At 36.7% G+C, this 24,221-nt stretch overlaps 1 protein-coding gene across 3 annotated transcripts in view; it reads right to left on the bottom strand.

Moving 5' to 3' along the window:
• Positions 1 to 9,257, bottom strand: part of DERA (deoxyribose-phosphate aldolase) — a 133,080-nt gene extending 123,823 nt beyond the window's left edge. For 2 of the 3 annotated variants that reach the window (XM_081311150.1, XM_081311151.1), the window contains exon 1: positions 9,104 to 9,257. In XM_081311150.1, coding sequence (XP_081167276.1) covers positions 9,104 to 9,134 — 31 coding nt within the window. In that variant the 5' untranslated portion in view covers positions 9,135 to 9,257. The remainder of the gene's footprint in view (positions 1 to 9,103) is intronic. The other variant, XM_081311152.1, reaches the window with a different exon arrangement.
• Between the last annotated feature and the right edge of the window lie 14,964 nt (positions 9,258 to 24,221).

The following is a 24,221-nucleotide window of genomic DNA, read 5'->3' as shown; positions in this document are numbered from 1 at the left end:
ATGTCTATGTATAAAATTCATTCATGTTTCTATAGTTTTGGGGTTTTTATTGTTTTGGGGTTTGTTTGTAGTACTAGGGAGTGAACCTAGGGCTTTACACATGCTAGGCAAATGTTCTACCATTCAGCTACATCCCAGTCCTTATTGTGTTTCATATATGCAAAGCGTGAGGGTAATTTTATACAATATTTTTTAGTGCACCTCAGTGTAGACTACAAGTAATCACATGAAGTCAGTTATGGAATTTTCCACTTCTGGCATCATGTCAGTACTCAGAAAGTTCTGAATTTTGGAATATTATGAATTTTGGATTTTTGGATTAGGGATGCTAAATTGGTAATGACTGCTTAAAGACAAGTCCAAAATTTTTTTGAAGGTAAGGAGAGGGTCAGGGAAACTAAACTTTGTAGAGATACAAAACTAAAATAAATGGGATTCTTCCTTGGAAAATTAACAGAAGCACTGAAGTTTCTCCATACATACTGAAAGAAATAATCTCCCTCAAAACTGCAATACATACAGCACAACTGAGCTCCTTCATCCATTGCAGTGAAGATCATTACAACTTCTTTCCCTCCCCAGAGTCCACAACACAAACTTAATTCACAATATTCAGAGAAAATAAAAATATTTTCCCTCCCAGAAAACTAATTACTTTTTGCTGGTAAACAATCTCATATCTACAGCTAATTGGAGATCCTTAAATACTCCCATGTCAATTTCCAAAATGATCATAAAGAACACCGTATTTCCATCAGTCATTGGCATCTTTGAATAAAGCATGCTTCTTGTTGGATACTGTGCACCTCTCAATAGGTACTTACATAACTGCCTCACCTCCTGATCCTTCTGATATGCTTTCATATCCATTTTATCAAAATTTTCTCACTTACTTCAATCAGAAAATAAAAGATTAACTTCTCCCCATATTTGCTTACAGAAATTTTGCTTACTAAATAGAAAAATGATATACATAGATATAAAGATAAGAATGACAGAATTTGTCAAAATGATATAAAGTAAAGAGTCTCTGAATCTCTAATTAATCTATGACTACAGCTTACATCAGAATTCTGAATCTGCAGTGTTCATGACAGAGTTGTAGAATGCAGGTTCCTGGCCTTCTCCCCACAATGCAAACAATTAAAGCTATTTGGGGGCTCAGGAATCTTCATGTTTAACAGGACTCTCAGATGATTCTGATATAGAAACACAGAAGGATGGTAGAGAAGGAGGTAATGCAACAGATTAAAGTCAATCAGAGAGAGCCTGAGTTTCAAATTCAGTATTGTCTCCAGTCATGTGATCATAGATTTAACTTCCCTAGGTTTCAGTTTACTCTGTTAACAGAAGGATGTAGGACTAATAAATAAGATGCCTTCCTGCTACAAAATTCTGTAATATGTTTTTTTTAAGGTAGCATTATAAATGTGACACTCTTAAATTTTCTTACAAAATAGCATTTGAAATGTTTATAAGAAGCAATATTTACTAAAGGATTTCTACATTAGAATTTAGGGGTCTTGCAGTGCATGGCGGCCTGTACCTGTAATCCCAACAACTTGGGAAGCTAAGGCAGGAGGATCTCAAGTTCAAGGGCAGCTTCAGCAATTTATCAAGGTCCTAAGCAACCCAGTGAGATCATGTTTCTCAAAATAAAGAATAAGAGACGGGGATGTCAGTCAGTGGTTAAGTACCCCTAGGTTCAGTCCCTGGTACCAAGAAAAAAATAATAGTAATTTAGGAGTCTCTGTACCTTAAGCATGCCAGATACCTAGTTCAAAGTCAAATTGTACATACTTGCGCGCGCGCGCGCGCGCACACACACACACACACACACCTATCTATCTTGAATGTTAGGGCAGGTGTCCACAAAGTGTTCAGCTGAAAAGCTTATCCGAATCAGGGATAAGAGCAGTTAATTAGGATATTTTTCCAGATTTTAAAGACAACAATTTGACATCATTAACCACATTCTAAAAGAACCTGGCACCAGCTAAGTGGCACCTTTTTAGGAAGTAATTACCAGCAGCTACTTTTATCTCAGGCATTGCTTTGGGGGAGAAAGGCCTGACTATACAGAGAGCTAGAAGTTGCAACCCGAATGTCTCAACATTTTAAAAAATCTGTACAGTTTGCCGGAGCTGAGATTAAACATTTATCCTTCTCTTGCAACCACTTTGGTTTCCAGGGAACTGACTGTTACAGCTCAGGCAGGCTGAGGAGCGGTACATCCGTAGACACACAACACACAGCAAAGTTGACTGAAAATTTTCAAAGTGTCTTTTTATGCCTTTAACTCAAAGATGAACACATTTCAAGGTGACCCAATCCTCAAGTGACAGACAGTGTTTTAAAAGGGCCAGAACTCTCCACTTAAACAATTTCTAGTGACATGTTTAAATCACATCCTCAAGGGCTCTGTCTGCTGTCTCATTTACTAGTCTTTCTTTCCTGGCAGAGACATCCCATTTTAAATGAGTGCTTGAAGTTTGCCTTCCTTCCTAATAATTAAAATCCACAGAGCTCAGCTACTTTTAAAAAATGTTTTTTAACTTAGCAGGCACCATGGAGGACTTTTAATTATTTAATTATACAACAAATTCAAATTATTTCTTCATAGTTTTTCTATTTATCAAAGCAATATCAGAATAACAAAAGATAGCTTACAATCAAAAGGTAAAAGACTTCAAAGTAGAATGAAAGTAAGCTTTCATAAAAGGATGTACCATTTAAAATCTAAAAATGTACACAGCCACTATGTTGACTCTGTATGTATTTCATACATAGGATTTTTCTTCACTAAAATATTCTTAGCCACTATAATATAATGAGAAGATTACATCAAAAATCTGAAAATTGGGTTTCCTATATTTAATGAAACATGCCAGGCTGCTTTTGCTTAGTGTCCTTGTACAAGCTATTCCCTGCCAGAAATATCCTTTCCAAAAAAAAACACCTCCCCTGGACTGTCAGTGACTTCATCTTTATCTTTCCTACCATGTTTCTATTGTCAGCTTTATCATAGTGTATAATATGATTTACAAGAATGAGCTCAGGGATAGCAGAAACCAGGTTAGTCTCTCCTTGGTATCCATTACCAAGTGCCAGAACACCAGGCACTCCACATAGAATGTTCCTATGTGTATAAAAGTAAAATTTTAAATTTTATTCTGGCCCCTTTCTCCCTCCCTTCCTAAGCAAATACCCTAAACCAGTGGGATAAAAATGAGGGAGGTGAACAAGACAGGCATTTGAACCAGGTTGGAATGGGGACACCCCACACCCAGAGTGGGTTTATAGGAACCCAAACGGTTGAAGAGGACACCCACACATGGGGCAGCTCAGAGTCTAGTCATAAGGAGAGATTCTGCATGAAGGGGCTGCCAGATAAGGAAAGCAAAGCCTAGGCAGGCCCTTGAGATCATCCACATGGAAAGGCAGCCTGGAACAGAGGGCCACAGACAATGACTAGGGTAAGTGGGATGGAAATCCACGCAGACAGCAGCCTGTTGCAAGGGGGTGGAGGGCAAGCAAGATGAGGAGAGCTGGCCAACTCAGGTGTCAGAGTCTGAGACAGTTAAGAAGAAACTTGACTGGGGGTAGAAGAAGTGTGGCCCTGCATGAGGAGAGTTTCAAATATGAAAAGGGAGAACGATAGAATAAATCCTATAGTGTTGGACCAGAACTAGACATATCTCTTAGTGAACTCTTGGCTTTCCTGATATAGAGAGATACTGATAGAATAATAATAGGTAGATACAGAAGTAAATTTGTGTTGCTGAACATGTGCACACACATCACATGTGTACATACACATACATTTTTCAATTCTGCTAACTGAGGGGCTTAGGAACAGGGACATCCCAGTTACTGCAGCATACCTAGTATTCAGAACTTAGCTTCTTAATATCATTATCCACTGAAAAAATGTTCCTTGGCGAACAGGCTCCAGTATGGGAACAGAAAATTTAAGATATGCTCGAAACACCTTGAGACAGAAATGAAGAAATGTAGCAGTTGGGGGAAGGGACAGCTACGGAAGAACAGAGGTACTTTACAATTAGACAGAGGGGAGTGGAAGGAGAGGTGGGTGTATGGAAAAAGGAATGATAGTAGAATGAATCAAACATTATTATCCTATGTGCACATATGATTACACAACCAGTGTGATTGTACATCATGTACAACTAGAAAAAAGAGAAATTACACTCCATCAATGTATAATATGTCAAAATGCATTCTACTGTCATATATAATAATATTTTTTTTTTTAAAAAAAGAGGGGGCTGGGGATATAGCTCAGTTTGTAGAGTGCTTGCCTCACATGCACAAGGCCCTGGGTTCAAGCCCCAGCACCACTAAAAACAAAAAAAGAAGAAGAAATGTAGCAATTGGACATGATAGCACACAACTATAATCCCAACTACTCTGGAGGCTAAGGCAGAAGGATCACAAGTTCAAGGCCAGTTTGAGCAACTTAGTGAGATCCTGTCTCAAAACAAAAATAAAATTAAAAGGGCCAGTGATGTAGCTCAGTGGTTTCAATCCCCAGTACTAACAAAAAAAAAAAAAATTGTTTTAATTAAATTATTAAAGAAAGAGAAAGTGGGACATGGTGGTATATGTCTGTAATTCCAGCAACTTGGGAGGCTGAGACAGGAGGATCACAAGCTTAAAGCCAACCCTAGCAAATTCAGCAAAGTCCTAAGCAACTTAATGAGATTTTGTCTCAAAATTTAAAAAATGAGCTGGGGACGTGAGTCAGTGATTAAGTACTCCTAGGTTCAATTCCTGGCACCAAAAAAAAAAAGGAAGAGAAGTCAGCTAGAAGGAGCTACTACTATCAAAATCTGAAAAGACTTGAGTATTAAAGTAAATAATAATAGTTAACAATTATAATTAATTGGGAAGATAAGAAACCTCAAATACATAATAACATAAATAAATAACTGGGCTGGGTTTGTAACTCAGTTGGTAGAGTGCTTGCCTAGCATATGTGAGGCACTGGGTTGAGTCCTCAGCACCACATTAAAAAAAATAAAATAAAATGAAAGTATTGTGTCAATCTACTATAAAAAAATACTTTTTAAAAAACTGTAATTGAATAAATAACTATTAATTAAAGTTGGCAGAGGAAAAAGATACCTAACTAGTTTCAAAGTACCTACCATAAAATACATATTAATTACAAAGGCTAAAACTTAACTTTACAGTGGAGTAACATGGCAGATACCATCTTATTCAAGTGATCAAAATATCACCAATTATGAGACCAATCAAAATCATGTGCTACCACCAAGATGCAATGAGAAAACAGCATAATTTCTGTGGTATTCCTGGGAAAGAGGCATAACTTATATCTAACCACAAAAAAAATATTAGCTTATAAGCAGGAAATACTAAAGTATCCAGGGTTGGTGGAATCCAATGTCAATCACGCATTTTCCTCAAATGGTTCAGAGGGAAAAATTCTTTGTATGGTATATGAAACTCTGCTAAAGGTTTGAGATTGTTTCAAAGTTAAAAAAAAATTATTATTATGGCTTATAATCACTACTCCATGAGAGAAAAATAAATCCATCAAGATAAATATCACAGGGTAGATCACATAAAAATAAGGATATTTTCCTCATTAGGAATAATGTACTTTGACTCTGTCAAAGTGATAATATTGGCATTGGTATCTTACTACTGTCTAATCTGCTTACTCCAAGTGTAGCCAGTTGTCCAGTTTTGGATCTTTCAGAAAGATCTAGTTCAGAATTGCACATTGCCTTTAATTGGCCTGTCTCTTTACAAAGTTGATGTTATTTTATTTGGACCTTTATTCCTTATTTTGTTCACTTACATGCGGTGCTGAGAATTGAACCCAGTGCCTCACACACGCTAGGCAAGCATTCTACCACTGAGCCACAACCCCAGCCCCCCCCAACTCCTTTTATTTTTTATTTTATGACAGGGTCTTGCTAAATTGATTAGAGACTCACTAAATTGCCGAGGCTAGCTTTGAACTTACAATCCTCCTGCCTTAGCCTCTTGAATCACTTGGATTACAGGTGTGCACCACCACATCCACGAATATATATTATAAGTATTAAGAAGAAAAAACATTGACATAAACACAAATTAATCAATTGCATTGTTTTAAAAAAAACTCAAGTTAACTGCACTTGAGAAATTCCTTGTAGAAATCTAAAAATTTTCAATTCTACTTGACCACATGAATGAAGAGTTTTCACACACTTAGTAAAGAATATGCTACCTTATTCTTTTAATTTTAAGTAGAGATTGGTTTTTTTAACTCAAACTTTTTTTTGGTATCAAGGGATTGAAGCCAGGAATCTTTAACCACTGAGCCATATCCCCAGCCCTTTTGTGATTTTATTTAGAGACAGGGTCTCCTGGAGTTGCTGAGACTGGCTCAGAACTTGGATCCTCCTGCTTCAAACTCCCAAGCTGCTGGGATTATAGGCATGCACCACCACACCCAGCTAAAGATAAACTTTAATGTCCTCTATCTCAATAATTATGATAATGAATATTCTGGAAAGATGATATTAGTCATTTCTCACTTGAAATTCACAGATTCCTTAAACTGTTTACATTTTGTGTACAACTGAAGAGATATTCCACTTTCCTCAGAAAACTATTAAGAATACATTTGAAAAGAAGCAACACTAGGTCCATCTTTTAAAAGACACACCTTTAAGACAAAAGTCACAAAACTGAATTTTAAAAACATTCAGAAAGAGGAAGAAGGTACAGTACTTTACTGAACCTGTCCCCATGTTGGGGCCCAGGTGGATACCCAAGGTCCCCAAGCAGGAAGTAATTCTAAATTTATTCCTTCATTCAAGGATATTTCTGAGGGTCATCTGTGTTACAGAAACTATTTTAACCAAGTGCCTGGGATACATAAACAAACAAAAGGAAGATCACCGCCCCTGTGATACCTACATTTTAGGCAAAATTAAAAGAAGTCTAGGAAAAGAGAGAAGATATCCATTAATTTTAATAGACCACAGAAGGTGTAATAGGAATAGGGGGGCCACAGAGATATGATAGACTGGTTCTCAAAACTGAACTTAGAATCACTCAGATGACTTGGTAAATCTCAGAATGCTGGGCTCCACTTTCTAACATCAAGATTAGAGGGTCTATTCCCCATTTGGAAAACCTCTTGGTATGTCCAAATGCCATGCTAAAAATTTTTTCATTGCAGGGTTTTTATCATGAGGGTCAGATTTCATCTCAAATCTTTTTTTTTTAAGTCCATGAACTAGAAGTATATATAGTCCACTAAAATAAACATTACAATAATTAGATCACGAATAATTCTAGTCTTTCTTGTGCCAACTGTATTTTCTAAAATTTTTACAATAAACATCAATTTCTTTTTATAAGAAAATTAATTCATCTAAAATATTAGTTGCACTGTTCATTAAAAGGACTTTCAATTACAAAACACTATAAAACTCATCAATCAATACTATGAATAAATTAATACTGAATGATTTTCCCCTAGTAAATAAATAATTCAAATAGCTTACTTTAGTATTTGAGGCCAAATCTCTCTGAATTAAAGGTAAATACCAGTTAAGGAAAAACTCCCTTGCAATATATCTGATTTTAATGAAGAAAATAATAAAAACAAAGCTATGATCATTTAAAAAGGGGCATGAAAATCACATTTATTCTAAAAAGCAATTGTTTTGGTCTATACTATTATTGTTCAACAAATAAATGAAAGTGATTCTAATTCTTGCAAACTAAAAGTAACAATACTTTAATTGTATTACTTGAAAGAAAAATCTTAAAACTTAAGTTTTGGGGAAATTATGGCATATCCTCATTGTGACCTAGTCACATAGCTAGTATCCTCGGAAATACCAAAACACTACAACTCTAGCCCCCATCCATCTTTCAAGATCTTCCAATCTAGCAAATACTCATTTGTTGTTAAAGTTTACTTTCCAGAGATAGAACTTCTTCTTCTGGAGAGGAGTGACTAAAACAGAATGTAGTTCATGAAGAAATTAACTGTCTATAAAAGCAGATTTAGACTCTAACACTCAACAAAAATTCCACTCTTAAACTTACAATTGTTTAATAAGAATCATCATTTTTAAAGTACCTGTATGAATTTTCGAAAAATAAGTCCCTGAAAACAGAACTTTCTTACACACTATTATTTATTTAGCTCTTACTATGCACCCACGATGTAACACTTTACATGTATCTTCTTATTTATTCTCCAGATCATGAGGTAAATACCTTTGTAATAACTATTTTACAGATAAAGAAACTTGGAATGCTGTAAAAAAAAAAAAATCATATAGCTAATAAGTTAAAGATTCAGAATATTAAAGCTAGCCAAGTTATATATTTAAACCACTAACCTTATGTGAATTACAAATTTTTCGTTTAGGAAATATGAAATAAGCTTTCTAACCAGTAATATCTGAACTAATACCAATAAGAGGAAAGACGAAAACTGGAGGTGTACCTCAGTGGTAGAATGCTTGCATAGCACATGCTAGGCAGGGCCTTGGGTTTGGACCAGCAAACAATAAGTGAAAAATGGTAAAATACAGGCCCTTTTACAATTTTGATAAACAGCTAAGATCATACACAATTTACGATGCTATATTTTTTTGCACAGAGCCATGACTACTTTTCCAACCAGCATGGCACCTGGGGGGAAAGGCCATTTTAGAGAGAGTTATGTTAAAAATTATTTTTAGAAATCCAGCATTAAATCGCATACGTATTGAATTAAAAGGGGGAAAGCAGAGTTTTTGTCTGGTTTTATTTGGGGTTTTGCTGTTGTTTGCAACCAGAGAGTTAAGAGGTGAACTGCTAGGGCGAAAGATGCAAACCAATCCTTCCCCACTCCTCCCGCTCACAGGAACCAGGCGAGGGCGCCCAGGCCACAGAGCTCAGCGGGGCTCAGCCTCTGCCTAGGGTCGCCGCCGCCGCCGGCGCCACCGCTTCCCGGCCGCCGGGAACCTCTGCGGACGCTCGGCCGGCGCGGGCCCCTGGCGAAACACCGCGGAACAGGAAGCGCGGAAAAGTAAGGAGGCGACCCGGGGGCCCTTACCGAGCTCGGTGCCCCGAGTGTGAGCAGCCATGACGCTGGCGGCCACCGCGCTGCCGGCCACTGCGCTCCCGCCGCACTTCGCCTTCAGCCCTTCCGCCTTCGGCCCCTCTCGCGCCGCCTAGCCCCGCCCCCGCCGCTCCCGCGACTCCAGCCTCGGCAGCACTGTCTGGCCTCTGCCCTTCCCTGCCCCAGGTCCTACCTTCCCTGGTGCCCTACTACCCCGCCCCGGGTGCGCGCCCCCTATCTCCCGGAAGCAATGCTCCCAAAACCGGTTTAAAATGCTAAGCTGGACTCGATGGGGTAGACCTGTAAATTCCAGGAAATCGGGAGGCTGGGGAAGGAGAATCTCAAGTTCGAGGTCAGCCTCTGCAATTTATCAAGCCCCGGTCTCAAATTAAAAAGGGCTGGAGATGTGGCCCAGTGGTAGAGCACCCCTGGGAACCTAGAATACCCCAAGAAAAATAAATTAGCTGAAGTTGCCCAACTGCGCTGAAATATATGTATATAAAGGAACTTTTAACTGTAAGATTACATGACAATAGGGAAGAGGAAACCCCTACCCCACCCACACACTTAGCCCTCAAATTCTGTCCAAGCCCCTGAGCTCTAATCTGAAATGTCATCAGTGATCCTTTAGATATGTGAGAGCAACCGAGGAGCAATCCAGAGCACCAAAGCACACTGTGACTTCTGAAATCCGTGAAAGAACAGCTATGTGGCCTGAAAAACCAAGGGCCTAAGACTGAGACCTGGTTCTCAGCCTAGCTCCAACGATAATTAAATATGTGACATGGCACAGATCAAGCACACTGCTGACCTTCCTTTTCCTCATCTGTAAGAGATAATCTTGACAATTTTTTTGATCTCTAAACTTCTTCAATCTCTAAAATTCTATGATTCTGTGATACTAAGGTTGTCTGGTGGCACTCAACAACTTCATCTTAAGTTACTAGCCAATTTATCTGCCCTCATAATCAGAGGCATCGAGTTCTATGGAAAGAGGAGGAAAAAAAAAAAAACTCTTATCTGTGGCCTGTTTACCATGAGGCAATTATTTTTCTAGATCCTTTTAGATGTATGAAAGCATTTGAGTTTCAAGAAAATCCTGCCAGTTCTATATTATATTGCCACACTTACAGACAGCAAGTTCTGTAGAGAAAGGCATGCTAATACAGTGGAAAAATGGTGGACTCCAAAAAGGCCCAAACTTATTAAAATGCCAGGTATTCTACTTAATGATTAGAAGATTCTAGGAATACTTATCTGCAAAATGGAGATGATCAAAAGTATTTGATTTGCAAAACTATACACCTGTAAAGCACCTGTAAAGTATAACCTGTAAAGTATAACCTGTAAAACTATACACCTGTAAAGTACATAGCATGGCACATAGTAAGTGTTCAATAAATGGAAGCCATTAATGTTAGCTATAATCGAGCTAAAAGGAAAATAATCCTGCTTTTACTCCCTTACATTGAGCTGCCTTTCAGACTTATTCACGTACAGCAACTGCTGAATATTTTGGATTCATATATGTAATAGCTTTTACCTTTATTTTTATTTAATCCTGGGAGAAAAGCAGACCCTGAAAAGCCTGGAGCTAGGCTAGAAATTACAACCAGACCATTGTTCCCTAGATGAACATAATAAGCACTTTTACAAAATACCAACATCAGCCAAGGCCACTGTGACCAACATGAATCAAAAACAAGGCAACTTGTGATCCTATCTGAACACGGAAAACCTGTGAATATTGTACAATCCACAAAAAAATGACCAAATAGCTCTTATCCCAGCTAATACAGATGATTGCCACTTATTTTCCCATGAGTTTAGCCTCACTCCATTCTTCCTATGTTTTGGATAAATATGAAACCCTATCATACAATTATCACCATTTTCTGCCAAATCCAATCCATGAGAAAACCTGGCTCCCTTAACCTTCCCTAAACCTCCCACACAAACCCAAATCCTGTTTGTAACACCATCTTACAGAGACCCCTAATGGTTCTCTATGGTGAACAAGTCACACTTTGTCAATCCACAGGTATATTCCTGGTGGATTTTAGCTCTTGAGACCACTGACACTCCTAAAAGAATCAAAAACAAGAAATGGAATTCCATTATCAGGGGTAGATACAACTCCAAGCCAGATTCCAAGCCATTTGTTATGAATCCATGTATAACATGAATTTATTATTTAAACTGTGATATCCTAGCTTAACAGGGGGAAAAAAAACCTAAACTAAAATCAGTAAAGTCACCTGAAATTAGTATTTTGGGAGGGTTTCAAGATGGCAGATTAGAGATGGTTGCTTTCCTGGCTACTATGTGGCCTGAAACCAAGAAAGCAGACAGGCAGATTCTCAGCAAGGTGGGTGAAAAAAAAAAAAATGAGGGACCTTTTTGGAATTTAATACTGGACATTCAAATCAGATTGGGGACTTGGGAGTTTGGATATAATAAGAAATCCCCAGTGGCATAGCCACTGCCACAGCCAGAGACACCAGCCAGAGCAGTCCCTTAGTGAGCAAAGTGGAGGGACAAGGGAACTAAAGGAACACATATTTTTAAGAGGCCTTAGGCATGTCTGGGTACAGAGAGTTTAGAGATCAAAGACATGGCCTGACTAAACTGAAACGTGTGCTGCACAATATCGTTGTGTTGGAAAGAAGGCAAATCTCTCCTGGTTGCATGTGGAGGTGCAGGGATAGTTCACTGAGGGAGCTAAGTACTAGCAAACCCGAGTCTGGCCAGAAATACAGAGCTGGCAAACCCACATTGTGTGACATAGAGTGTGTTTAAGTGATGAGGAGAAAATTGAACATGGAGAGAGGTTTACATAGGGGACTGACTACCTGGTCATAGAAACCCACACAGCTCCACTCCTCCCCCTCCAATCTGGCTGTTTACAGGCCCAGCTGGGAGAGGCACTAGTCTCTTGAATTGCAGGTCTCTCAAATTCCTGGTTGGGAATTCAAAAGGGTGAAGGTGGGATAGATTGAGTTGGGAGGCTGAACCCAAGACCAGGAAACATGGGGTCACAGAAGACATAGTGGACTAAGAAGTGGCTCCTCTACCACATAAGTGGAACCCAGGGAAGATCCCTGGGGTGCAGTCTTGCAATGTGGACCCACAATCTCTGGGCCCTGGAGGTGCTGATTTAAATCTCCTGAACAACCGGCATTCAGCAAAAAGCCTGGGGTTATATTTCTCACACTAGCAACTCCACCCTGAGCGTGGAGCAAGTATCATGCTCCAGATGACCCTACCTAACACTGCTGAGAAGGGAAGCTGAGAATCTTTTGAATTCCAATAGAAATAATTCTTTAAATTTTCATTGAGATTTTTTTCTTTTCTCCTATTTTCTTTTCTCTGTTTAATTGTGACCTTAATGGTTCATGGACATTTATACATATTCACTTTTTTTTCTCATTTCTAGAATTTTTTAAGCCAGTCATTTTTCAAGGATCAGTTTTTTGAGGACTAAGATGTTTGCTTAGTGTATTTCAATTTCTTTAATTACTTTTTTTTTAAGTTTTACTTTATAAATTTTTTCTTTCACTTATGTTTCCCTTTATTCTCTTTCTCTGTTTTCTTTTGCTAATAGCCAATCTTGACTGTTCTCTTTTTCACCCTTCCTTTAATTTTTTACTTATATCTTCTCTACTCTTCCTTCATATTCATCACATCCTACATCACTTCTGTTCTCTCCCTGCTCACCATTCAACATTGTAAACCCTTTTGAAAACATATTGTGTTTTATTGTAGGCAATAACTGATCATATCATTTCTGTTAATTATGACAATTAACATTGTAGACGTCTATTATGGTTTGGATGTGAGGTGCCCCCAAAAGCTCACTTGTGAGACAATGCAAGAGGTTCAGAGGAAAAATGATTGGGTTGTGAGAGTCTTAACACAATCAGTGTTTAATCCCCTAATAGGTAAATAGAAAATAAAAGTGAAAACAGCAAAGGGAAATACTACACTAGAAGAACATCCAATCAAAGGAGAAACTAATACAAATTTAAAACCAGAAATAAATCAAAATTACAGGGAATAAAAATCATATCTCAATAATAACACTGAATGTAAATGGCCTAATCTGATCAATCAAAAGACATAAACTGGCAGACTGAATTTAAAAACAAGACCCAACAATATGCTGTCTCCAAGAGACTCACCTCATAGGCAAAGACATCCACAGAATGAAGGTAAAAAAATGGGAAAAAAAAAAACATATCATTCACATGGATCTCATAAATAAGTAGAGGTTTCTATCCTCATATCAGATAAAGTGGACTTCAAGTCAAAGTTAATCAGAAAGAACAAAGAAGGATGTTTCATACTGCTTATGAAATTACACATCGGCAAGACATAACAATTGTAAATACTTATGCCCCCAAGCAATGGAGCTTTGTGTACATTGGATAAGCCCTTCTCAATTTCAAGAATCAAATAGACCACAACACAATATTACTGGGTGACTTTAAAACACCTCTCTCACCACTGGATAGAACCTCCAAAAAACTAAATAAAGAAGGTATGGAACTAAGAAATAAAATTAGTAGTTTAACAAACATATATAAAATATTTCATCCATCAATAACTGAATACACTTTCTTCTCAGCATATCTTAGACCACAAAGCAACTCTTAGCAAATACAAAAAAAATAGAGAAAATATCTTGCATTCCATCAGATCATAATGGAATGAAATTATAAATCAACAATAAAATGAAAAATAGAAGGTACTCTAACACCCGTAGATTAAATTATACACTATTGCATGACCAATGGATAGCAAAAGAGATCAGGGATGAAATTTTTAAAAATACTCAGAGGCAAATGAGAATAGAAATACAACATATCAAAACCTCTGGAGCACTAAGAGGGCAGTTTGTTCTAAGAGGGAAGCTCATTGCACTGAGTTCATTCATTAAAAATTAGAAAGTTACCAAGTAAATAACCTAACATTACATCTCAAAGCCCTAGAAAAAGAAGAAGAAATCAACACTAAAAGCAGTAGAAGATAGGAAATAATTAAAATCAACACTAAAAACAATGAAATTGAAACAAACAAAAATAATGAAATCAATGAAACATTAGTTGGTTCTTTGAAAAATAAAATAAAATTGATAAGCCCTTTGCCAAGCTAACAAAGAAAAAGCGAAAACTCAAATTACTAAAATTGTGATGAAATGGATACTATTGAACTACAGATAATAATCAGAAAACTATTTTGAAAATTTATACTCTTATAAAATAGAAAATCTTGATGCCATTAACAAATTTCTATAGACTTATGACATACCCAAATTGAATCAGAAGGACATAGAAAGAAATGTTTTTTGGGGGAGTACTAAGGACAAACTCAGGGATAATAGACCACTGAGCCACATGCCCAGCCCTGTTTTGTATTTTCTTTAGAGACAGGGTCTCACTGAGTTACTTAGCACCTTGCTTTTGCTGAGGCTGGCTTTAAACTCGCCATCCTCCTGTCTCTGCCTCCTGAGCTGCTGGGATTTCAGGCGTGCACCACTGTGCCTGGCAGAAAATTTAAACAGATCAATTTCAAGCAGTGAAATTGAAGATGCCATGAAAAGCCTACCAACAAAGAAAAGTCCAGGACCAGAGGGATTTTCAGCTGAGTTCTACAAGACCTTCAAAGAAAAATTAATACCAATTCTCCTCAAATTATGCCATGAAATAGAAAAGGGGGAATCCTTCCAAACTCATTCCATGAAGCTAGTATCACCCTGATACCATAACCAGACAAAGACACATCAAGGAAAGAAAACTTCAGACCAATATCCCTGATGAACATAGACAAAAAAAAATGCTTAACAAAATGCTGGCAAATAGCATACAAAAAGATATTAAAAAGATAGCGCACCACAATCAAGTGGGGTTCATACCAGGCATGCAAGTTTGGTTCAACATATGGAAACCAACAAATGTAATTCCTCACATCAATAGACTTAAAGACAAGAATTACATAATTATATCAATAGATGCAGAAAAAGCATTTGACAAAATACAGCATACATTCATGTTCAAAACCCTAGAAAAACTAGGGATAGTAGGAACATACCTCAAAATTGTAAAAGCTATACATGTTAAACCCAAGGCTGACACAATTCAAACTAGAGAAAAATTGAAAGCATTCCCTCTAAAAACTGGAAGAATACAAGGATGTCCTCTTTCAGTACTTCTGTTCAACAGCCTTTGAAACTCTAACCAGAGCAATTAGAAGAAAGAAATTAAAGTAATACAAATAGGAAAAGAAGAACTCAAACTATCCATATTTACCAACAACATGATTCTATATTTAGAAGACCCAAAAACCTTCATAAAAAAACTTCTAGAACTCATAAATGAATTTATCAAAATAGCAGAATATAAAATTAATACCCCATAAATCAACTGTGGTCCTGTACATCCGTGATGAATCAAGTGAAAGAGAAATTAGGAAAACTAACTCATTCACAGTAGCCTCAAAAAAAAAATTTTTTTTTTTTTTGGAGTGCTCGCTTCAGCAGTACATGTACTAAAATTGAACGACCCTTCACCTACTAGAAGTAAGTAGGCCCAACTCTTCATCATATTGGCTTAGGAACAAAATTCTTCAACAAGACTCTAAAAGTGCAAGAAATAAAATCATGAATCAATAAATTGGATGGTATCAAATTCAAAAGCTTCTTCACAGCAAAGGAAACAATCAAGAAAGTGAAAAGAGAGCTTACAGAACGGGAGAAAATCTTTGCCACCTGCTCCTCAGATAGAGTGTTAATCTCTAAGATATATAAAGAACTCAAAAATCTCAACACCAAAAAACAAATAACCCAATTAATAAGTAGGCAAAGGACCTAGATACTTCACAAAAGAAGAAACATGATCAGTCAATAGATATATGGAAAAATGTTCAATATCACTAGCAATTAGAAAAATGCGAATTAAAACTACACTGAAATTTCATCTCACTCTAGTCAGAATGGCAATTAGCAAGAATACAAGTAATAATAAATGTTAGCAAGGACATGAGGAAAAAGGCACACTCATACATTGCTCTATCCAGAGCAATTAGAAGAAAAAAATTAAAGGAATACAAATAGTGGGACTGCAAATTGGTGCAATCATTATGGAAATCAGTATGGAGATTCCTCAGAAAACTTGGAATGTTACCACAATTTTACCCAGTTAACTCACTCCTTGGTGTATACCTAAAGATACAGTGACTCAGTCACACCAAATTTATAGCAGCTCAATTCACAATAGCTAAGCTATGGAACCAACCTAGGTGCCTTTCAACAGATGAATGGATAAAGAAAATGTGGTATATATCCAACATGGAATATTACTCAACCATAAAGAATAATGAAATTATGGCATTTGCTGGTAAATGGATATAACTGGAGACTATCCTGTTAAGTAAAATAAGCAATCCCCAAACACCAAAGGCTAAATGTTCTCTCTAATGTGTGGATGCTAACACACAGTAAGGCTTGGGGGTAAGAATAGAAGTTCATTGGGTTAGACAAAGAGGAATGAAGAGAAGGGAGGGGTGATGGGAATAGGAAAGACAGTAGAATGTATCAAACATAACTTTCCTGTGTTCATATAGGAATACATGACCAGTGTAACTCCATATCATATATAACCACAAGAATGGGAAGTTATACTCCATATAGAAATAATGTGTTAAAAATATACTCTATTGTCTATATCTAAAAGAAACATATAAAAAACTAGCATTTTGTCAATAAATCTAATAAGAATTTCTTTTCTTTTTTGATACTAGAGATTGAAGCACCCAGGAGAGCTTTACCACTGAGCCCTTTTTTATTCTTTGTTTGAGCAGGGTCTTGCTAAATTGCCCAGGTTGGCCTCAAACTTTCAATTTCTCTGCCTCAGCTTCCAGAGTTGCTTGGATTACGAGCATATACCACTGCACCGGTTCTGATGAGAATTTCTGAAGGACATTTTTGAAATTGATCTGTAGACACTGCCAATCTGGGATTAATCTCTATAGTTTTAAGAGTATGTTAACTCGACAAAATTAAGAATGGGTAGACTGTAAAAAGGCTTTTAAAAAATATATTATTGGAGAATCATTCTCAAATTTCATTTTATAAAGACCCCATTTAAATATTGCCTCCTGCAGGGTGTGGTGGTGCATGGCTATAATCTCAGTGACTCAGGTTGAGGCAAGAGAATTGCAAATTCGAGAAGCAGCTTCAGCAACTCTAATAAAGTCTTAAAAGCAACTCAAAATAAATAAAAAGGGCTGGGGAGTAGCTCAGTGGTAAAGTGCCCCTGGGTTCAATCCCCAGTACCTAAACAAATAAATAAATAAATAAATACTTTCCGAAACTTCCCAAGTATCCCTAAGGCAAAGCGTCTCAAAGAAAGTCTACAGGGGCTGAGGTTGTGGCTCTGTGGTAGAGCGCTTGCCTGGCATGGGTGAGGCACTGGGTTCGATTCTCAACACCACATATTAATTAATAAATAAATAAAGGTCCATCGACAACTAAAAAAAATTTTAAAAAAAGAAGCAATGCAATTGCTTAATGCTTTAAAAAAAAAAAAAGAAAGAAAGAAAGAAAGTCTACAGACTGCTACACTGGAATTACCAAAAACTTTATTCTATTTTTTTTTCTTTCTCAACATTTTTTTCTATTGGCACATTGTAGCTGTATGTAATGATGGGTTTTGTTGAACTATTTTTCTGAAGCAGATTCTAGGCTTCACTGTAGCCCTCTGAATCAGAATCTTTAGATACTGCAATCAGTATTTTTAACAAGTTCATTCAATGATGATTATGTGAACAAATTCTAAAGAGGCACCAACCTAGGGAATAAGAGATGAATTGTGTATGTCAATTTGGATCCACAGTCCTAACTGGTTCTTAAAAAGTAAAATTATCTTTAAAGTATTAAGTACTTTTTAACCACATAAATTTTGCATGCTGTTCCTGTTTATGTTTTATTATAAATGTTAAATTGCCAAATTGTCTTCCTACCCCCACTCTTCTTTTCAATAAAAATTGAAGCTCTCAGTGCATGTCTGTAATTCCAGCAGCTTGAGCAGCTGAGGTAGGAAGATTGCAGAGCCCCAGCAACTTAGGGAGACCCTGTCTCAAAATGAAAAAAAATAATTAAAAAGGGCCAGGGATATGATTAAACACCCCTGGGTTTATCCCAGCCTCATACCAAAAGCAAAACAAAAGAAACTTAAAGCTTTAGGAATGTGTAATATATTTTATCTTGAAGCTTCTAAGAATCTACTTGGTTAAAAAATGACAAAATCATAGAATTTGGAGGGAAATGGATGGCATTAGAGCAGATTATGCTACGTGAAGCCAGCCAATCCCTAAAAAACAAATGCCAAATGTCTTCTTTGATATAAGGAGAGTAACTAAGAACAGAGTAGGGATGAAGAGCATGAGAAGATTAACATTAAACAGGGATGAGAGGTGGGAGGGAAAGCGAGAGAAGGGAAATTGCATGGAAATGGAAGGAGACCCTCAGGGTTATACAAAATTACATACAAGAGGAAGTGAGGGGAAAGGGAAAAATAATACAAGGGGGAGAAATGAATTACAGTAGAGGGGCTAGAGAGAGAAGAGAGGAGGGGAGGGGAGGGGAGGGGGGATAGTGGAGGATAGGAAAGGCAGCAGAATACAACAGACTCTAGTATGGCAATATGTAAATCAATGGAAGTGTAACTGATGTGATTCTGCAATCTGTATACGGGGTAAAAATGGGAGTTCATAACCCACTTGAATCAAAGCGTGAAATATGATATGTCAAGAACTATGTAATGTTTTGAACAACCAACAATAAAAAAATAAAAGAAAAAGAATCTACTTGGCTTGGGAGTTAGAAGTACTTCACATTTTAAGCTCAGAAGGAAGTGAACTTATTTGTGCTTTATTTGTTATATGCTTAGAGTCTAAAAGAGAACTTGGTAATGTACTAAGCTATGAATATTTGCTAGATGAATGAATGCATGTATGTTGCTGTATGTGCTACTTATAGTAACAATTGTTTTATCCAGTTCACTTTCATTTGATAGAGTCCCTATCCTACAGTTTACAAGAGCAGTAGTTGGTAGATTCCTTGGATAACTAACCACGTAAGGCAGTGGATTGTCAGCCAGAATTTCTAGGGCTGATGGAGAAAAGTGTAAAAGCAGGGAGGAGTAGGAAGGGCATGAATATTAGAGTCAAAATATTTCAAAACTGGAGGGAGACTATAGAACATCTAATTTCATGGTAAAATTAGAAAAATAAGAGTTATATTGGCCTTTTACAAAGCTAAATTGGTTCAATTTAAAGAACAGTTCTTCATTCCAAGACTTTTGTTAACCACCAACTTGGATTTTAAAATGTCCTTTCTTTATGAAGACTGAGATAATAACTTTTTTTTTCTTTTTTAATAGCCTCACTTGGGAAGATATGAAGCAGACCATTCGATCTTGTCCCTCTTCTTATTAATTTATTAGCCATGAAATCCTAAAGTTTGGGAATCACTAATAGAATATATAATACTAGCTAATATTAGGTGCTTCCTGTGAGTTAACTTTATGTAATTTGATACTTCAAAAAATTTATATTTCCCTCAAAAAAAATCTGTGAGAATAATTATGTTCTTGTACAGATAAAGAAACTGAGACATAGGGAATAGTTTATAAGTCTAGAGATAGTTTAAAACCCAGGCAATATAACCCTATAGATGATATGCTTACTGTTCCCTATCATCTCTTTGAATCCAAACTTCTTCTTTTTTTTTTTTTTTAAGAGAGAGAGAAAGGGAGAATTTTTAGTATTTATTTTTTATTTTTTGGCGGACACAACATCTTTGTATGAGGTGCTGAGGATGGAACCCAGGCCGCACGCATGCCAGGCTAGCGCGCTACCGCTTGAGCCACATCCCCAGCCCCTGAATCCAAACTTCTTAAATAAGCTGTTTATCATCACTGAAATTTGGGTTTCCCATAAAATGGGAATCTACAAACCTACCTCACTGGCTTATTGAGAGATATTGAAGAGTAAGAAATATCTTAACATACAAATATACTTAATATTATTTCCATACTCATCATTAAGCTAAAATCAGTTATTTTCCACTTGACCAACTTCCTTTACCTCATTAAAATGATTACACATATTAAATATTATTAACAATTAGCTATAATTTAGATGCAATCTTAGGCCTTATTTCTATAGGTAAATTTGTCAGATGCCTCATTTGTTTCTCTGGGAACTTGACTGGTCTTAAAGTCACATGCGTAATTGAAGATTTCTATAGACAGCAAAGAAAGCTAAATCTCCTTCTGAGAACGTTCTTGTCCAAACAATTCTTGTTCAGATATCCCCCTGTGTAAAAGACCAACATGCACAGTAATTTATATAGTAACCAACTAGAAATCAATTCTTGTTTTAAAATATTAATCACTCATGTATAAAATAAGGTGCCTGCTTGAGAAATACTTTCCCTTGGTCTATGCAATGGTTTGAAGGTGTCCACTCCAAAATTCAAGTTGCCAGTGTGATAGCATTAAAAGGTTGATCCTTTTAAGGTTTCCCTCATGGGAAAACCAATCCTGTAAGCACCTTGTTCTTGGACTTTTCAGCCTCTAGTCACAGGTATTTTGTTACAGCAGAACAGAGACTGCGTTTTCAATGCCTCTCCAAACTTGGTCTCAAAGAAGAAATGCAGCTATATTATTACTTCATTGAGTTTGAAATGCTACCAAAAATATAAACCTATAAATTATTATACATTATGGTACATCGGGGTTTTGTTTTTTGTTTTGTGTATCAGAGATTGAACTCAGGGGCACTTAACTACTGAGCCACATCCTCAGCCCTTTTTTTGTATTTTTTATTTAGAAACAGGATTTTGCTGAGTTGCTGAGAGCTTTGCTAAACTGCTGCAGCTGGCTTTGAACTCATGATTCTCCTGCCTCAGCTTCCCGCACCACTGGGATTATAGGTGTGTGCCACCATGCCCACCATTTTGGTACATCTTTATTAAGCTATTACAAAGTATAAGGGGCTGGGGGCATAGCTCAGTGGTAGAGCACTTACCTAGCAAGTACAAGGACCTGGGTTCAATCACAAGCAAAACAAACAAAAAATAGGGATGAAGGTGTTACTAAGTGATAAAAGTGATTGCCTGTCATGTGCAAGGACCAGCAGTAAATCCCAGCACCACCCAAAAGTGTTGAACTTTGTTTACTGACATGCAAAATATGCTCAAGAGAACTAACCACATTCAATTCTTGTAGAAATCCCTAAAAGAAACCTGTAGATATCATTAAAACTGAGAATGTACATTACTAAACTAGGCAGGAAGTTGGGATACACATGACTTCCTGTACATTAGGACCTAGAATGGGCTACAGAGAAAGAATGGAATTAGAGGCAGAGTGGGTAGGGATGAAGAGATTGCATCATCCAAGGCTCCCTTCTGTGGTGCGACAGCCTCATAGTCATAAGCTATGTATTGGTTCACTGGAGAGGCAGTTGACTCCAGCAGAAATGCTTGTCTGCTGCAGATGGGATAACTGGAAAACAGTCTTCCTGGTCTAATACAATTTAGTGTTAATATAGTAACTTGGTTTAACCTACATTATCAGCCACCTTTCTAAGCAAAGGGAATAGTACTGAAGATGAAAAATATACAAGATTCTTTAATAAAGTTTAAAACTATGACTAAAATAGTAAGTGATGAGAAGAGATATATATAAGGGTTTTAGAGCTGAATTTAGGCAAAAGTAGACCAAATGGCAGAAATAGTGAAAATGAATTAAAAAAGAAATGAGTCCAACATGGCTAGAGCAGTTCAAGCAAGAAAAAAAAAATGAAAAGGTCAACAGAAGGCAGGAGCCAGATAATAATATAAATTTGTTGTAATGGAAAGCTGCTGTGGATTTAAACTAGGCAGTCTCTTCAAGTCCTAAATGAATGACCCTATTGTGTAGATAGGATAAGAGCCAGATAAGGAGCAAGAGGGAGCAGCATGGAAGACAATGCAAAGGGTTCAAGTGAGAAAGGTAGCTTGACCTCTAGTGGCAGCAATGGAGATGAGACAAAGCATATATTCACAAAAACCCATAGGATTTACATATTGATTAAATATAGGAATGATAGCGAATAGAGTCAGACTTCTACATCATTTAGTTCGAACAAATGAGTTTTAAGTAATATACTAGTTACTAGAGAACAAACTAGGGGAAAAACATGTTGGGTTGAAATATCAAGATTCATGTTATATTGGTTACTTTTGATTGTTAGACCAATTAACTATTGCACAAACTCTGGTCATGAAGAGGGGCAGGCTAGATATACAACTTGGAAGGTATCAAAAGATAATGTAATGCTAGATGATGACCCAACCCCCTGTCCCCTGTGGCCCCTTTGGAGGCAGAAGAACTACAAATTATAGCTCAGCCCTGAGGTAGGGAAGAAAAGAAGAAATTGGCAAATGCAACAGTAGTCAGTAAGTGTAAAAAAAAAAACCAGGAATGTTGTTTCATAGAAGCAAAGAAACAAGAGGACAATTGTTAAATGCTGCTGAAGGTTCAGTGAGGACAAAAAAAAAAAAAAAAAAAAAAAAACATGAAATACAAGTTTGATGCTCAAACTTTTTGTTATGGTAAATTCTGTAAATGTGTCACCTTATATAGCAACAGGAATTTTGCAAATATGACTAAGGATCCTGAACTAAGATCATCCAGGTGGATTCCATGTAATAAAACATGTCTAAATATAGTAAAGTAAGAGTTCAGAGATACCAGATGCTATGCTGCTGGCTTTAAAGATACAGGAAAAGACCATGAGTCAAGGAATACAGCTGGTTTCTAGAAGCTAGAAAAGGCAGGGAAACAGGTTCTCTCTTGGAGCTTCCAAAATACCATCAACATCTTGACTTTATCATCTTATTTTTGTTACTAGGGATTGAACTCAGGTCTCAAACTCAAGATACTTCTGCCAAAGCCTTCCAAGTCACTGGGATTACAGGCATGGGCCACGGTATCAAAAGTCCAGTTCCTTGATTTTAGCATAGTAAAGATTTATTTCAGGATTATTAAATGAACTAGAAAAAAATTGTTTTAAGTCATAAATCTGTAGTAACTTAGCAATAGGAAACCAATACACAAAGGATTACATCTATATAGGGCCTTTTATGAAAACTAAGAAGAAATTTCACTGGTTCATTCATTTCATAAATACCAAGCAACTCTGATTTCAATTTGATACACATAAATCTTGACTTTATTTAGGGTAAAGACTTTGATTAGTCTGACTAACTCTTTGATACATTGACAATACTGCTACAAAGCAGAATCAGGCATGTCATGAGCTGACACAAAAACACTACCACCCTGTGAGACCTTATATGGATCATCAGTTCGGCTCATAACACAATTCTCTTGGCTCTCAAAGACTATCATGGACTACAGTGCTTTCTTTCTTCTGGTTATCACAAGTCCTCAAAAATTAACCTATTCTTTGGTTGGCTTTTATTTCTTCTAGAAAAGTCTTCAAAGGTCATTCAAAAGACCTTTGAATTAGGAAAGAAAATGCAAACTGGCACATGTTATTAGTCTGAAACATTTCTAAATTACTAGTTTAATATCCTCCTCCACATTTTATAAAATAAAATCTAAACTCAGTTGATCCAATTTATTAGAAATTTAATAAAAATATTTCTTGAATACTACCCAAATTTCATGAGGTAAAATAAAATGGAACATCTTAAGCATTATACTTACTCTGCTTTCATGAAGTCATTTATATCTATTTATACATACACATAGCAATGCAGTGTTGTGCAATGATGGTTACTCTTTAATTAATTTTTGGGGGGAAGAGGTGGGATTTTAAGTGATTTTTCTATCTGTAATTGCTTTTCTATTCTTCTTATCATTAGCATGCATCATTTAAGTAAGTTATCATTTATAATGGCAGGTCAAACATTTCTATCCACTCAGGAAGGTGGGGAGAGTAAATTCAACTCAAACAAAGGACATGAAAATTTCTAAAATTTTGTATAAGCAAACGTATTTCAGAAACTAATACTATAGATTCTATAACTGTCTTTTAC

This window comes from Spermophilus citellus (assembly GCF_964194105.1).
Source record: "Spermophilus citellus genome assembly, chromosome: 10".
Classification (NCBI taxonomy): Eukaryota; Metazoa; Chordata; class Mammalia; order Rodentia; family Sciuridae; genus Spermophilus; species Spermophilus citellus.
The sequence above is the reverse complement of the archived record's forward strand: the minus strand, read 5'-3'. Positions and strand labels throughout refer to the sequence as shown.